This window comes from Mobula hypostoma, chromosome X1 (genome assembly GCF_963921235.1).
Source record: "Mobula hypostoma chromosome X1, sMobHyp1.1, whole genome shotgun sequence".
NCBI classification, from domain to species: domain Eukaryota; kingdom Metazoa; phylum Chordata; class Chondrichthyes; order Myliobatiformes; family Myliobatidae; genus Mobula; species Mobula hypostoma.
In genome coordinates, this window is record NC_086128.1 from 3,554,155 (window position 1) to 3,569,389 (window position 15,235).

The following is a 15,235-nucleotide window of genomic DNA, read 5'->3' on the forward strand; positions in this document are numbered from 1 at the left end:
ATTTTTCAACAGCTTGTCAATATTTAGATCTTGTAGGTTTTTAATTTTTCAATCCAGTTGCAATGAAGCATTTTATCGCGTCTTGCTGTTTTCAGTTATCTTTTAATTATTGCTTCTCCGTTAAATGTAACCTAAGAAAAAAATCTTGATTATTCTTTATTTTTAGATATCCTGCAGCTATGGCTTAGTGATTGTGCTGCAGTTTACGGGATTTGAGTTCATGCATGGGAGTGGTTCTATATGAAAGACATATTTTGAATAAGATCGAGCAATGTAAAATTAATAGTTAATTTCTGGAGTGGTTTTATCAAATACTGAGGGTGAACGTGAGGATTGAAACTTAACAGGCAGCATTAGTGAATCGTCAGGCTGCCCAGAAAGGTATCTCAGGAGTAAAATAAAGAACAGTCCAAATTACTTATTTCCTGATTTCTGTTGGTTTGACCTGAGATATTTATATATCCGGGACATATCTGATGTCTCAGTTAATGAAATGTTATTTACAATGAAGGTGGCTGATAGACACTATTGATTATGAGATAAAACCAGTTGAATATATTAATAAGATCCATAAACCTGCCTGTCCAGCTAGACCCATTGTCTCAGCTTGCTCCTGCCCCACCGAACTCATTTCTGCATACCTCGACACTGTTTTATCCCCCCTTGTTCAATCCCTTCCCACCTATGTTCGTGACACTTCTCACGCTCTGAATTTTTTCGATGATTTTAAGTTCTCTGGTCTCCACCGCCTTATTTTCACCATGGATGGCCAGTCCTTATATACCTCCATCCCCCACCAGGAAGGTCTCAAAGCTCTCCGCTTCTTTTTGGATTCCAGACCTAACCACTTCCCCTCTACCACCACTCTCCTCCGTCTAGCGGAATTGGTCCTTACTCTTAATAATTTCTCCTTTGGCTCCTCCCACTTCCTCCAAACTAAAGGTGTAGCCATGGGCACCTGTATGGACTCCAGCTATGCCTGCCTTTTTGTTGGCTTTGTGGAACAGTCCATGTTCCAAGCCTATTCTGGTATCCGTCCCCCACTTTTCGTTCGCTACATCGACAACTGCATTTGCACTGTTTCCTGCACGCATGCTGAGCTCGTTGACTTCATTAACTTTGTCTCCAACTTTCACCCTGCCCTCAAATTTACCTGGTCCGTTTCCAACACCTCCCTCCCCTTTCCTGATCTTTCTACCTCTATCTCTGGAGACAGCTTATCTACTGATGTCTACTATAAGCCTATGGACTCTCACAGCTAGCTGGACTATTCCTCTTCCCACCCTGTCTCTTGCAAAAATGCCATCCCCTTCTCGCAATTCCTCAGTCTCCACCGCATCTGCTCTCAGGATGAGGCTTTTCACTCCAGGACGAAGGAGATGAATTCCTTTTTTAAAGAAAGGGGCTTCCCTTCCTCCACCATCAACTCTGCTCTCAAACACACCTCTCCTATTTCACGCACATCTGCTCTCATCCCATCCTCCTGCCACCCCCCAGGAATAGGATTCCCCTTGTCCTCACCTACCACCCCACCAGCCTCCGGGTCCAACATATCATTCTCCGTAACTTCCGCCACCTCCAACGGGATCCCACCACCAAGCACGTCTTTTCCTCCCCACCCCCCTATCTGCTTTCCGCAGGGATCGCTCCCTATGTGACTCTCTTGTCCATTTGTTTCCCCCCATCCCTTACCACCGATCTCCCTCCCAGCACTTATCCTTGTAAGCGGAACAAGTCCTACACCTGCTGTTACACTTCCTCCCTTACCACCATTCAGGGCCCCAGACAGTCCTTCCAGGTGAGGCGACACTTCAGCTGTGTGTTGGCTGGTGTGATATACTGTTCCCGGTGCAGCCTTCTATATATTGGCGAGACCTGACGCAGACTGGGAGACCGTTTCGCTGAACACCTACGCTCTATCCGTCAGAGAAAGCAGGATCTCCCAGTGGCCACACATTTTAATTCCACATCCCATTCCCATTCTGATATGTCTATCCACAGCCTCCTCTACTGTAAAGATGAAGCCACACTCAGGTTGGAGGAACAACACCTTATATTCCGTCTGGGTAGCCTCCAACCTGATGGCATGAACATTGACTTCTCAGACTTCTGTTAATGCCCCTCCTCCCCTTCTTACCCCATCCTTTATTTATTTATTATTTCCCCCCTCTTTTTTTCTTCTTCTCCCTCTGTTCCTCTCACAATCACTCCTTGCCTGCTCTCCATCTTCCTCTGGGCTCCCTTCCCCCTTTCTTTCTCCCTAGGCCTCCCATCCCATGATCCTCCCCCTTCTCCATCTCTGTATCCCTTTTGCCAATCACCTGTCCAGCTCTTGGCTCCATCCCTCCCCCTCCTGTCTTCTCCTATCATTTTGGATCTCCCCCTCCCCCTCCCACTTTCAAATCTCTTACTAGCTCTTCCTTCAGTTAGTCCTGATGAAGGGTCTCGCCTCGAAACGTTGACTGTACTTCTTCCTATAGATACTGCCTGGCCTGCTGTATTCAGCAGAATTTTTTTTGTGTGTTGCTTGATATTAACATAGTTGTTTCTTTCAGTCATGTGATAATCTGCAGCTTTTGTGTTTTATATAATAAATGTGATTTTTGGGTCTGCTCACTGACTAAAACAAATTCAGGTTATAACACTGTCAGGTGTTGTGTATCTTGCAGTGAGTAGCCTGAAGTTGTTTACATATGTATAGTATGTTGAGAGTTTTTCTCAACTGAGTGATTTATCTTCTGCCCAGCCGATCCATACACTCTCAAGTGCTAGTACTCTTCAGTATCAATGGAGAGAAAAATAAATGCATGTTAGGCCATTTACAAATCCATCATGTCATCGGAGCACAGTCCTTGCTGCACTCTCAGTCCAGCATAATGTGCTTTAGTCGAGCTGCTCAAAAACTTGTCATGTTCCCATGAACATCTTTTAGTATTGTGGTTGTTAATGTAGATAGGCTAAGTTCATTATATTTAAATCTAAATGAATGCTTATGAAAATAGTAATTCTATATTGCAGAAAGAAAATTTATATTTACATATTTTTTAAGCTTCTCTTAAAACACTGCACACCCAACAACAAGCTTTCAGTGTGTCATCAAAGAAGATTCTCTTGAAATTGAGGGAGTTATGGACAGTGGCGAGGTCGGTAAAGGATGGAGCAGGATATAGATGAGTTATAGTTTTGGGTGGAGGATGTTGGAGCAGGTGGAGTTTAACCTGGATAAGTGTGAGATGTTGCACTTTGGAATTTCCAATAGAAAGGGCAAGTATGCAGTTAAAGCAGAACATTTAACAGAGGAATTTTGGGGTCTAAGTCCATACTTTCCTAAAAGCAGTAACACAAGCAGGTGGGGTGGTAAAGGTGGTTTATGACATGCTTGTCTCCATCACTAGGGTCAATAGAGTATAAGAGTCAGGAAGTTGTGATGCAAAAACGGATAAAACTTGGATTAGAACACAGTTGGAGAAGGTGTGCAATTCTTGTCACCTCATCACAGGAAGAATGTGGAGGCCTTACATGGCTTCAGAAGGATGCTGCCTGGATTAGAGGGTATTAGCTGTAAGGAGAGGTTAGAAAACATTGTTTTCTCTGGAGTGTTAGTGGCTGAGGGGAGACCTAATGAGAGTTTATAAAATTATGAGGGGTAGATAGGGTAGACAGTCAGAATCTTTTATCCACAGTAGAAATGTTGAATACTAGAGGGCATAACACCAACGTGAGAGGAAGCAGTCTTAAAGGGGATGAACAAGGCAAGTTTTGTTTTACACAGAGAGAGTGGTAGGTCCCTGGAACACACAGCCAGAGATGGTAGTGGAAACAGATATAATATTGGTGTTTGAGTGGCATTTGGAATACAATATGAAAATAAAGGTAATATAGGTTTATTGACCATGTTTGGTACAGACTGACATTGTGGGCCAAAGTTCTTTTCTGTATAAATGTCACATGGCACAGCTCTCCATGCAGTCGCATTTATGATGACACGGCTTTCCTTTTTGGGTGAACATAGACGCGTTGCAACTGTTGTCTGTGGTTCTCAGGTAGTGAGAAGTTTTCCTTTCGAGTTCCCCAACTTGGGTGATCTTCTAGGAGGCAGCAATCAGAAGCACCGGTGATCTATTTCTGCGCAAGGGCATTGGGTACGCTCATGTAACTGTCTCCAAGGTCGGAGGCAGTTTGTGATGCGAAAACAAAAAAAAAAGTGTGGGGGGGGGGGTGGTGTCAATGAGCTGAGAAACCGGAAGCAGAAGCTGACGTGGAATTCCTTTATTGATGGTGGGATAATAATGGGGAAAGAATGATTCACCATAGTCTGAAAACCTATAATGAATCAAAGTTAATTAGTGGAGCAGCTTGTAGAGCTGCTGCCTCACGGTTCCATTGACATGGGTTCAATTCTGACCTCTGCTGTCTGTGCAGATCTGCATTTTCTTTCCCTGTAAGAGTGAGTTTTCATCAGGTGCTTTGGTTTCCTCCAGGTCAGGAGATTAATCAACTGCTCCTAGTTGCAGAAGATTTGAGAGGGAAATGGTGAGAGCACAGTGGGGATTACTGTAACTGGGTGCTTGATAGTCGCTATAGACTGTGGACTGCATGGCCTGTTGTGTGTTTTGATTCCATGAACTATGAAATGTCATTCAAAAGGGCTGTCATTCAACCTTTGATCAATGTACAAAGTGCCATTTAACTGTCCGTCTTATTTCCTGAATGTTGCTACAACACAATGAATGCAAGTGATTGGCTACAAAACACTTATAAACAACCAAATGATATAAGATGTAATTTCAAAATGTAATCTAGTTCTTCATTTGGTTTTGTGCCACTTGTCTGTAGTAATTAGTGGTAAAGTCTTTCCGTAGGGTATTCATACAATGTAGAGGTATTCCTGGTTTTCTCAAATAGTGAGGACTTCCCATAAGCAAGTACTGTATAATGTATTTTGATTTTATGATTTTAAATTATAAATGGAGAGGGTGACCTGAATCTGTTCTGTTGCAGTGTTTACATCGGTGTGCCTATATCTCCTTCCGGAGCGGCCAGCTACCCTAATGCTGTTTGATGATGTTGTGCAAATCCTATTGGGATCACCAGGTAAGTGAGGAATTCTACATTGTGCTTTCTGCTGCTACATAAGTGAAACATTTGATACTCTTGCAGCATCTAAAAGGAAAAACCAGTAATTTGTGAAGAGATGATATCCTTCAATGTACATGTTCATTCAACAGAAATTCAATGATTTTTTTCATGTGGTTTTGGTGATCTATTGCAAACTATTAAATACTGCTGTTCAACAGTAACAAAATATGAACTAAAAACAAAAAAAAAACCTTTGCTGGTCAGCGACCACATGGAGAGGTTAGAGTTGGTCTTTCTCATCATTTAGCATTTTTTTAACCTGCAGAATAAGTAAAACTGATGATAAACACTTTAACCAAAAGGGTAAAATGAAATGGAGAATATCAAAATTAGGATGCAATTATATAAGTAGCAAAAATTTAACATTACCAGTTGTGACAATATAATAGAAAATATGGAGATGATTATGCCATAAACTGTATTTGTATTGGAGAAAGTCTGATGTTGTAAGGGAGTTCAAGTTTAATTGCCATTGAACCATATATGAATAACCATGAATACAGCCAAATTAAGCAGCGTTACTCCAGGGCCAGGGTGCCAGCACATTACCAAGAGGCACACATAGCACATATAAAATATCAGTAAAATACAGCCACACAATAATTCAAGACCCTGAGTCCATGAATGTTGCTGCAGTCTGCAGTTGAGCATAATATGGCTCCTCTTCTCCAGAGCAAACACTAGAGAGCAGCACCGACTCCAGCTTGTATGCTGCACCGCACTGACTCTGACAGCGCTGTCCTGGGCAACACCATGGCTAGAGGCCTAGTCCTCGCTACGGCCGAGGCCTTGCAACTCACCCATTGTCCACCCCTGCTGTCCGCCAGTAAATTAGTGAATCGGACTTGCAGCATCCCACATTAACAATGTCCAACGGGGTGTTGTGACCACAATAAAAGCGACTAAGACAATCACTCACTGTTAGATTGCTCACTGCCTTCACACACTGACTCCTCCGACACCTCTCTGACACAGACAGCAGCATGATCTGAACCAAGTCCAGCCCCTTCAGTTTCTCCACCAACGAGCAACTCGCTGATGGGCTAGACCTGCAGTACTTTAAGGTTTTAATGTCCAGCAGGGTCTCGCAATCATAAAAAAAAATTTAAAAATTTAACACCTTTGTTTAGCTCCTAGAAGCCACTGCATCTGAGCGCACCACCATCTTACCAGATATTAACAATAGTGACTTGCATAAGCAAAATAACAGTGAGGATGATAATGCTTTAAAGAGGGATCAGTCTCCAGGAGAAGCTGATCTTCATTTCAGAATTTTAACAGAAGTACATAGTAATATTGTAACTGCCCATACACACTTTGTTCTTTAGAAAGGTTGAGATACCCCCCTCATTCTTCTAAACTCCAGTGAGTACAGGCCAGAGCCATCAAACCATCAAATTCTCTTCATACATTAACCCTTTCATTCTGAGACTCATTCTCGTGAACCTCCCCTGCACATCTCTTAGATAAGGGGCCCAAAACTGATCACAATACCAGTTCAATAGTTCCATTTAATATCAGAAAATGTATACAATATACAACCTGAAATTCTTGTTCCTCACAGACATCCATGAAAATAGAAGTGCCCCCAAACAATGGGTGACAGTAAAAATATTAGAACCCCAAAGCCCACCCACTTCCCCTTCCCATGCACAAGCAACAGCAAAGCATTGACCCTCCCCCTTCCTCCACTTCCCAGAAAAGACCATGATCTGCAGTCCAACAACAATTAATCATTCACCCGACTATTCGGCACTCTTTTTCACTCTCTCACTCTTGCTCTCTCTCTTGCATGCTCTCTCTCCCTCATAAAGGGGCAGACAGGTGACACTCAGAGAGAGGGAAGACATAAACAAAATAGTTCATTGATTATGGTATTGAAGTCTGCTGCATCGCTTTTTCCGAGTTCTCCAACTTGAGGAATGGCAACACGTTCTCCCCCACCAACGAGAGAAAGGGAGAGAGAGTGCGATCCAAATAAAGAGACACTGACACTGGTTGTGAGGCTAATTGGACTCTTGGTGTTGGGTGGTAACATTGGAGTCAGCTTATGGGTTTGGGAAGGGTTGTGAACACACTATCTGAAGAGGGGGAAAAGTAAGACGGTGTGTCAAGGATATGTTGGGACACAGTCCAGTGCTGGGAAGCCTAAAGAAGATCTGGACTGAGGTAGGGGTTTTGAGTGGAGAGGTAAAAGGAAAAATCTTAAAGTAATTCTGATCTGTTGGAGTAATTTCGCTGCAGAGTCTAGGGACATAAGCCAGCCCTTTAAAACTGCAGAAAGGCAGCTCTTGCCCATTAAGCTATCAAAGTTCTTGAGCCTTTTGCCCACGCATCAGTCTGCAGATATGATTGAAATGCAGAGGTTTTTTACCTCACTCCCGACTCTCTTGCTTCTGAATGTACAGTCTCTGAAAATTAAAATTGAAGACCTCAAAGCAAGATTGCTGTACCAGAAGGCCATCAGAGACAGCTGTGTACTTTGCTTCATGGAAACATGGCTATCGCCCAGCATTTTGGACAGCACAGTGCTGAAGCGCGATGGTTTTACCATTCACCACAAAGACAGGACATCTGAGGCTTTTAAAGGTCGAGTAGGTGGCGTATGCTTTATGATTAACTCAGAGGTGTACAGACATGGCAGTTCTGTCTCAGTCCTGCTCACCTGACCTGGAACATCTAGTGGTCAAATGTCATCCATTTTATCTGCTAAGGGAGTTTTCTGCTATCGTCCTGGTAGTGGTGTACATTCCACCTCTGGCCAACGTCAGTCAGGCACTGGAGGAGCTGGGCACAGGGATCAGCAGTCATGAAACTGCACACCCTGATGCCTTCCCCATCATTGTGGGGGATTTCAAACAGGCCAGCTTGAAGTCTCTGAACAGCTACCACCAACATATCACCTGTGGAACCAGAGGCGCCAGCACACTTGACCACTGTTATATCATATCAAGAATACTAACCATGCCATCTCACGCTCACACTTTGAGAAGTCTGATCACCTGGCACTTACAGGACTGCTGTGAGTCGGTGGACTGGACAATAGTCAGGGATTCATCTTCTGATCTGAATGAATATGCTACAGCTCTTTCCGGCTTTATCAAGACCTGTGTGGATGAACGTGTGCCTTCGAGAACATACTGGACATACCCAAAACAAAATCCGTGGATGAACCAAGAGATTTGCAGTCTGCTGAGGGTTAGATCTGTGGCATTCAAGATTGGTGATCCAGAACTATACAAGTAGTCCAGGTATGACCTATTGAATGCTATTTTAAGGGTGGAAAAACAATTTTGATTCAGGTTAACTAAAGAATCGGATGCATGTCAGTTCTGGTAGGGTTTGCAGGTGTTTATTTCCTACAAAGTTAAAAGTAAAATTTATTATCAGAGTACATACATGTCACCACATACAACCCTGAGATTCTTTTTCTGTGGGCATACTTAGTAAATCTATGGAAGAGTAACTGTAAACAGGATCTGTAAAATGTAAATGTGAGGAACTGTAAACTGTGAAACTGTGCAAATACAGATAGTAAAAAGCAGAACCTAACATCATGAATGGCTGTATTGCTTCACTCTCAAATGAACTCAGCACCTTTTACGCACTCTTTGAAAGGGAGAAAAAACCTACACCTGTTCAAATTCTTGCATCATCTGTTGACCTTGTGATCTCTGGCTTGGAGGCTAATATTAGTTTAGATTATGAGAACACTCAGTCCTCTTTTATAGTCATTTAGAAATGCATAAATGATACAATGTTTCTCCGGCGTGATATCACAGAAAACAGGACAAACCAAAGACTAACACTGACAAAACCACATAATTATAACATATAATTACAGCAGTGCAAAGCAATACCATAATTTGATGAAGAACAGTCCAGAGGCACAGTAAAAAAAAAAGTCTCAAAGTCCCCGAGTCGATCGACTCCCGAGTCCCCAGTAGTGGCGGCAAAAAGGAGAAACTCCCTGCCATAAACCTCCAGGCACCGTCAACTTGCCAATACCTTGGAAGCAGCCGACCACAGCCGACACTGAGTCCATCCATCCAAAAACTTCGAGCTTCCGACCAGCCTCTCTGATACAGCCTCCCGAGCGCCATCCTCTGCCGAGCACCTTTGACCTCTCCCCGGCCGCTGAATCATGCAAAGCCGAGAATTTCGAGGCCTTCAACTCCAGAGATTCCGGTTACCACACAGTAGCAGAGGTAGCAAAGCAGACATTTCAGAAGTTTTCTCAGATGTTCCGCTATGCACTCACGTCTGTCTCCACCAAATCAGGATTGTACACGGTCCCCTACTTGACAGATAACAGATATTCATCACTGGAGAGGCCGCGCGCGCTGTCGTTGCACCATCTTCTCCCGAATAACATCAGGACATCTTTCAGGAAGGTGAACCCTCGAAAGGCATTAGCCCCTGATGGTGTACCTGGTGGGGCTCTGAAAACCTGTGTTGACCAACTGGCTGGAGTGTTCAAGGATATTTTCAGTCTCTCACTGATGCAGTCAGAGGTTCCCAGCAGCTTCAAAAGGACAGCAATCATACCAGTGCCCAAGAGCAGGGTGAGCTGCCTCAATGACTAATGTCCAGCTGCAAAAACATCTGTGGTGATGAAGTGCTTTGAGAGGTTGGTCATGACCAGTATCAACTCCTGCCTAAGCAAGGACCTGGACCTGCTGCAGTTTGCCTATCAGCACGCTAGGTCTACAGTGGATGCCATCTCACTGGCTCTCCACTCGGTCTTGGATCACCTGGTCAACAGCAATACCTACGTCAGCCTACTGTTTGTTAATTACAGCTCTGTGTTCAACACAATCACCCTCAGTACTAATCAACAAGCTCCAAAACCTGGGCCTCTGTACCTCCCTGTGCAACTGGATCTTTGACTTCCTCACCGGGAGACCAGTCTGTGCAGATCAGAAATAACATCCCTTTCTCACTGACATTCAACACTGGCACACCTCAAAGATGCATGCTTAGCCCACTGTTCTGCTCTCTCTGCACCCACAACTGTGTGGTGAGGCACAGTTCAAACGCCATCAGTTCATTTGCCGATGACACAGCTATGCCAGAATAAAATGATGGGTCGGAGGTGGGGGAAGGGAAAAGAGGACAAGCTGGAAGGTGATAGGTGAAGCCAGGTGGGTGAGAAAGGTAAAGGGCTGGAGAGGAAGGAATCTGATAGGAGAGGAGAGTGGACCATAGGAGAAAAGGAAGGAGGGGGGCACTGGGGAAGGTGAGAGGCAGGTGAGAAGAGGAAAGAGGCCAGAGTAGGGAATAGAAGGACGGGGGGGGAGAGAGTTTTTTTTAGCAGAAGTAGAAATCGATGTTCATGTCATGAGGTTGGAGGCTATCCAGGTGGAATATAAGGTGTTGCTTCTCCACGCTCAAAATGGTCATCAACCCATTCAAGTGTACAGGGAGTGGTGTGTACAAATTCCTCGGTGAGGACTTGTATGATCATTTTTTTTTCAGCTCAGTTTTCCTGTTTTCTTATCTGAACTGACACCCATGTTGCAAGCTTTACTGTACATAGTCACAACATTACATTGGCTCTGACCTGGTTGGTTTACAGTGGTTGGTGAGCAAGGTGAGCTGTCTCAATGACTTTCATTAGATCTCGCAATCTCATTGTCCCTAATCTCTGATCAGATGATCTCAATTGTCTGATCGTTCAGGAAGCAGAGTCCTAGTTTGCCACTGTTTGTTTGGACACGTTCTCATGAGGTCACTCCTGATGAAACACATGCGGCTAATCTTAAAGTCATAACACTGTTGGTGCAGATTCCCTCACCCACCCTTACTCCATTGTGAATCAGCTTTTTCATAATATCAGAAAGAAGTAGAGAGAAGTTCACTTGGCCAGAAGAGAGCATGTCCTTGAATGGCACAAAATTGTTTTTATAGATTGTTGCCACTTCCAGGAATTGTCCTGCTCCCTGCTATTTCCATACGCTTAACAACTTGCTCCTTCAACTTGAAGTGGTGGAACTCAGACTTAATTGCAGTATAATGATGTCTGTAATGGGTCATTGTGCCCAACTAAAATTAGACACCCAGATACTGCTTTTCTCTGGGCTGCTCATTAGAGATTTTTAATTGCTATCTTCCTGACTCTGTCTAGACCAAATAAAGAACTAACTGTGTATATCATGACTCGGCAGCATAATTTCCCTTGAGTTGCATCAAGGACTTGCATCTCGTCATAAAAAAAATTCAGAGATGAAGCCTAAAATGCTAAGAGAAAATGGCAAAAAATTTTAACAGCAGCTGAGCACAATGTAATTTGCTGCTTTTTTTAGGATTCGTAAACCAAATATCATATCATTAGGGAACCCAGCTGCAATTGAACTGATTGCTTCCTGATGTTTAAGTGGTTACAGAACTGAATTAATGAAGATTTCAGTAGTGTTTAGAAATGTAGATGCTTTCAGTGTGCTAGGAACTACAGCTTCCATTGATGTACTGTGCAGCCTTTAATGTAACCAGATCGCTCAAGGCACATTGCAGGAGCCTTATCAAACAAAAAAAACCTGTCATAATGAGAGTAAAAGAGAGCACCTGGAAAGAAAATTTTGGGATGATAGAGGCCGATTTGCAGGGAGGCAGGCATCTCTGGGGATTACAGAGAAGATTGTGTGGAAAGAGGGGAATTCAGCTACAATGAAGTGAATTTAAGAATGAGAATAGTGAGGCATTTCTTAAACAAGAGCCAGTGTACATCGACAAGACAGGATGATGTGGGAACAATCTATGGAATTCAGTTGAAATGAGTTTGTCATTCCTTGAAGTCCATTCAACCCCTTACCCATGAAGCTCTCAAAATAATTTTCTGGTAATTCTCAGAATGCTGATAATCTCCAGCAAAAAATACAATGACTTTATGCCATTCATTACCAGCAGAGTTCACTGTTGACAGTGAGCAGAAGGTGGTTGGCCGTGCCCAGCAATTACAAGGTTTATAGCAACAAATGAGCTGTGGCAGGGTTGCATGTGGAAAGGGTACAGAGATAGAGGTGTGGATATGAAATCTGCAATTCAACTAGGATAGACATGATGCCGTGGTTGTAAATTGCCTGGTTCAATCTCAGGCCAGGTTCTTCCAACACTTGTAGTTTTTTTTTGCTGGACAATCCAGTGCCTGCATTCTCTTGTGCCTTTGCCTTGTATCCCGAGTGATAGCCTCTGGTTGCCTAGTTTGCATTTCTGGGATCATATCACTAACATGAGGTTAAAGTAGTTGTCCAGCTTCCGGTTATATGCCAAGTGTGTATCATGCAGTATGACTTTGGATGCATTACAATATCAGCCATTGTTGTTGAGATCCATCAATAAAGGGATGTTCGGTTAGCTCATCTTGTTTACTCATCTGAGCAAAACAATATTGAGAACTGACCTACAGGTACTACGAGTGCAACAAGGATAGGATATCGCTAAGGAAGTAACAAGGGAGTAAGTGGGGGAAAGGACAGAAGTATTCCCTAGGTGGAGCATTAATGATGGCAGATGGTGAATATGTTAATTAGCTCCTGGGAACCATATGATTTACAGAGAGTAATCAGATAAAGGCAAAGGAGCATTGTCAAAAATGAAGGTTCTTTTGTGAAGACAATTGTGAAACCTCAAAATATTTTAGAGATGATGTATGCGTGAAGAATTGCCACAGCAATTATTGGGTGAATTGTTATGCTTTAAGTTTACAAATGCACATCATGCACCATTTATGGTTATGTGTAGTTATGAAAGCAATTTAGAGCAAGATATAAAATGTATCACATTTGCACCTTTGGGAGAATTATTCATTGGGCATATTAACACAAGAGATTCTGCAGATGCTGGAAATCCAAAGCAACACACACAAAATGCTGGAGGAGGTCAGGTCAGGCAACATTTATGGAAAGGAACAAACAGTCGAGGTTTTAGGCTGAGACCCTTCAGCAGGACTGGAAAGGAGGGGGAAAGACACCAGAATAAAAAGGTGGAGGAGGGGAAAGAGACTAGCTAGAAGGTGATAGGTGAAGCCAGGTGGGTGGGAAAGGTAAAGAGCTGGAGAGGAAGGAATCTGACAGGAGAGAAGAATAGACCATGGGAGAAAGGGAAGGGGGAGGGGACCCGGGGGATGTGGTGGGCAGATGAGAAGAAGAGGTAAGAGGCCAGAGTGGGGAATAGAAGAGGGAAGGGGGAGACAAGTGAAGACAAGTTCCAGGAAGGATATATGGCTGTGGTAGTGAGTCTAGGTGAGTATATGATCGAAGAGTCGGAGGGCATTGGTTTTAGTGTCAGGGGTGCATTGTGTTAAATCGTTTATTCTCTCGGGTTATAGTTGAAGATTAGAAATCCATAAGTATCTGTTTAGCTCAATTTAAAGTAGACTGAATGTATAGCATTTTACAGAAAATATCTATCATGTCAGGCAGCACAGTGTAGCCAATAGAGCCACTGCCTCATAGCTGAAGCAGGTTCAGTCCTGACCTCCAGTACTGTGATGGTATTGGGTTCACTGTCCGCAGAGCCCTGAACTCAAAAAGGAGATGTTAAGCACTATCTGATGTAGGTAACTATGGGTAACCTCACACTACGGAAGGTATACTGCTTCAACCTAACTCTTCAGAAACTAGCTTACTTCCCTGTCGAGTCTCTGTGGCGAGGTCTAGCAGCCAATACCCACTGCTTGTATGGTGGGTTCCCCCTCCCTACCAAGCAGGAGGTACTTCCAACTAACAAAGTGGTATAAACAGAGTTTCTTTTATTTTTCATGATACACATTTAAATTTAGACAAATAGTTCTTAACATTGACATGCACAGAGGATTTCTGTAGGTAGTTATTGTTCCTGGTTTGTTATGTTTTTGAAGTAATCTGTGATGTGTGTACATTTTAAACAACTCAATAGTGTGATACACTATGTGTATCTGTCACTTTTTAAAAAATCCTCCTTTGTCCATACTCTGTTTTACATTGCAGCTCTCACTTTGCTTCTTTATTGTTCATCATCTATAAAGTAGATTTGGGTAGAAGCTCTATCCTTGTAAAAAAAAAACAAAAATCCTCTGAGCTGTCTATGGAAAGAGAGAAAAGTTAACATTTCAAATGTGGAACAGTTTCTCTTTCCGTTAGATACTTCCTGACCCGTTGAGTGTGAGCAACATTTTGTGCTTTTGGTTCATATTTCTAGCGTACTAGATTTTGTTTTTGTTTTCATTTTCATTATCCTTGTTTCTAGTGTAAATGAACATGAAAGTAGAACAAATTGTGGAAGCTACACCTCTTTTCACTTAATTTTTAAAAAATTTACAAGGATGCTGCTCGGTCTGGAGGGCCTGAGTTATATGGAAAGATTGAATAAGTTATGACTTTATTCCCTGGAACACAGAAGATTGAAAGGAGATTGGATAGAGGTATACAAAATTATGAGGGGTATAGATAGGGGAAAGGTCATTTGTTAAGGGTGAAAGATGAAATGTTTTGAGGGGAAAATGAGAAACCTCTTCACTGTGAGGGTGGTGAGAGTGTGAAACGAGTTGCCAGTGCAAGTGGCAGATGCGATTTTGATTTCAATGTTTAAGGGAAGTTTGGACAGGTACATATATGGTAGGGGTATGGAGGGCTATGGTCCTGGTTCAGGTCGATGGGACAAGGCAGTTTAAATGGTTCGGCATGGACGAGATGGGCCAAAGGGCCTGTTTCTGTCCTGTAGTTTTCTAGGACTCTAAACCAGGGGTTCCCAACCTTTTTTATGCTATGGACCAATATCATTAATTAAGGGGTCCATAGACCCCAGGTTGGTAAGCCCTGATCTAAACCCATCTGTTGCAATAACTCTTTCAAACTGCACTTGTTCATTGAATACGAATGGACCAGCAATGAAGCCTGCTATGTCAGTCTGAGTTCTTGGCTGATGTGTGATGCAACTCTGCAAAGCTACCTTTGGCCCACTACCTTTAATACATTAGGTAAACAAAAATCCAAAAAATTCAGATTTGAAATTAACAGTTTATGTATTCATCTTTAATAATGCAATAGTGGGTGGGATTATGAGTAGCAAAGAGCATTCAAAAAGGCTTCAAAGGGATATTGAGTAGACAGGCTGAGTG

General features: G+C 42.9%; 1 protein-coding gene across 5 annotated transcripts in view; it reads left to right on the forward strand.

Moving 5' to 3' along the window:
* fam171a2a (family with sequence similarity 171 member A2a) overlaps nt 1–15,235 on the forward strand; it is a 293,586-nt gene that overhangs the window by 135,235 nt on the left and 143,116 nt on the right. For all 5 annotated transcript variants that reach the window (XR_010016478.1, XR_010016477.1, XM_063036907.1 and 2 more), the window contains exon 3: nt 5,002–5,094. Coding sequence is in view for 3 of the 5 variants with exons in the window: in XM_063036907.1 (XP_062892977.1) it covers nt 5,002–5,094 (93 nt within the window). In the remaining 2 variants the exon portion in view is untranslated. The remainder of the gene's footprint in view (nt 1–5,001; nt 5,095–15,235) is intronic.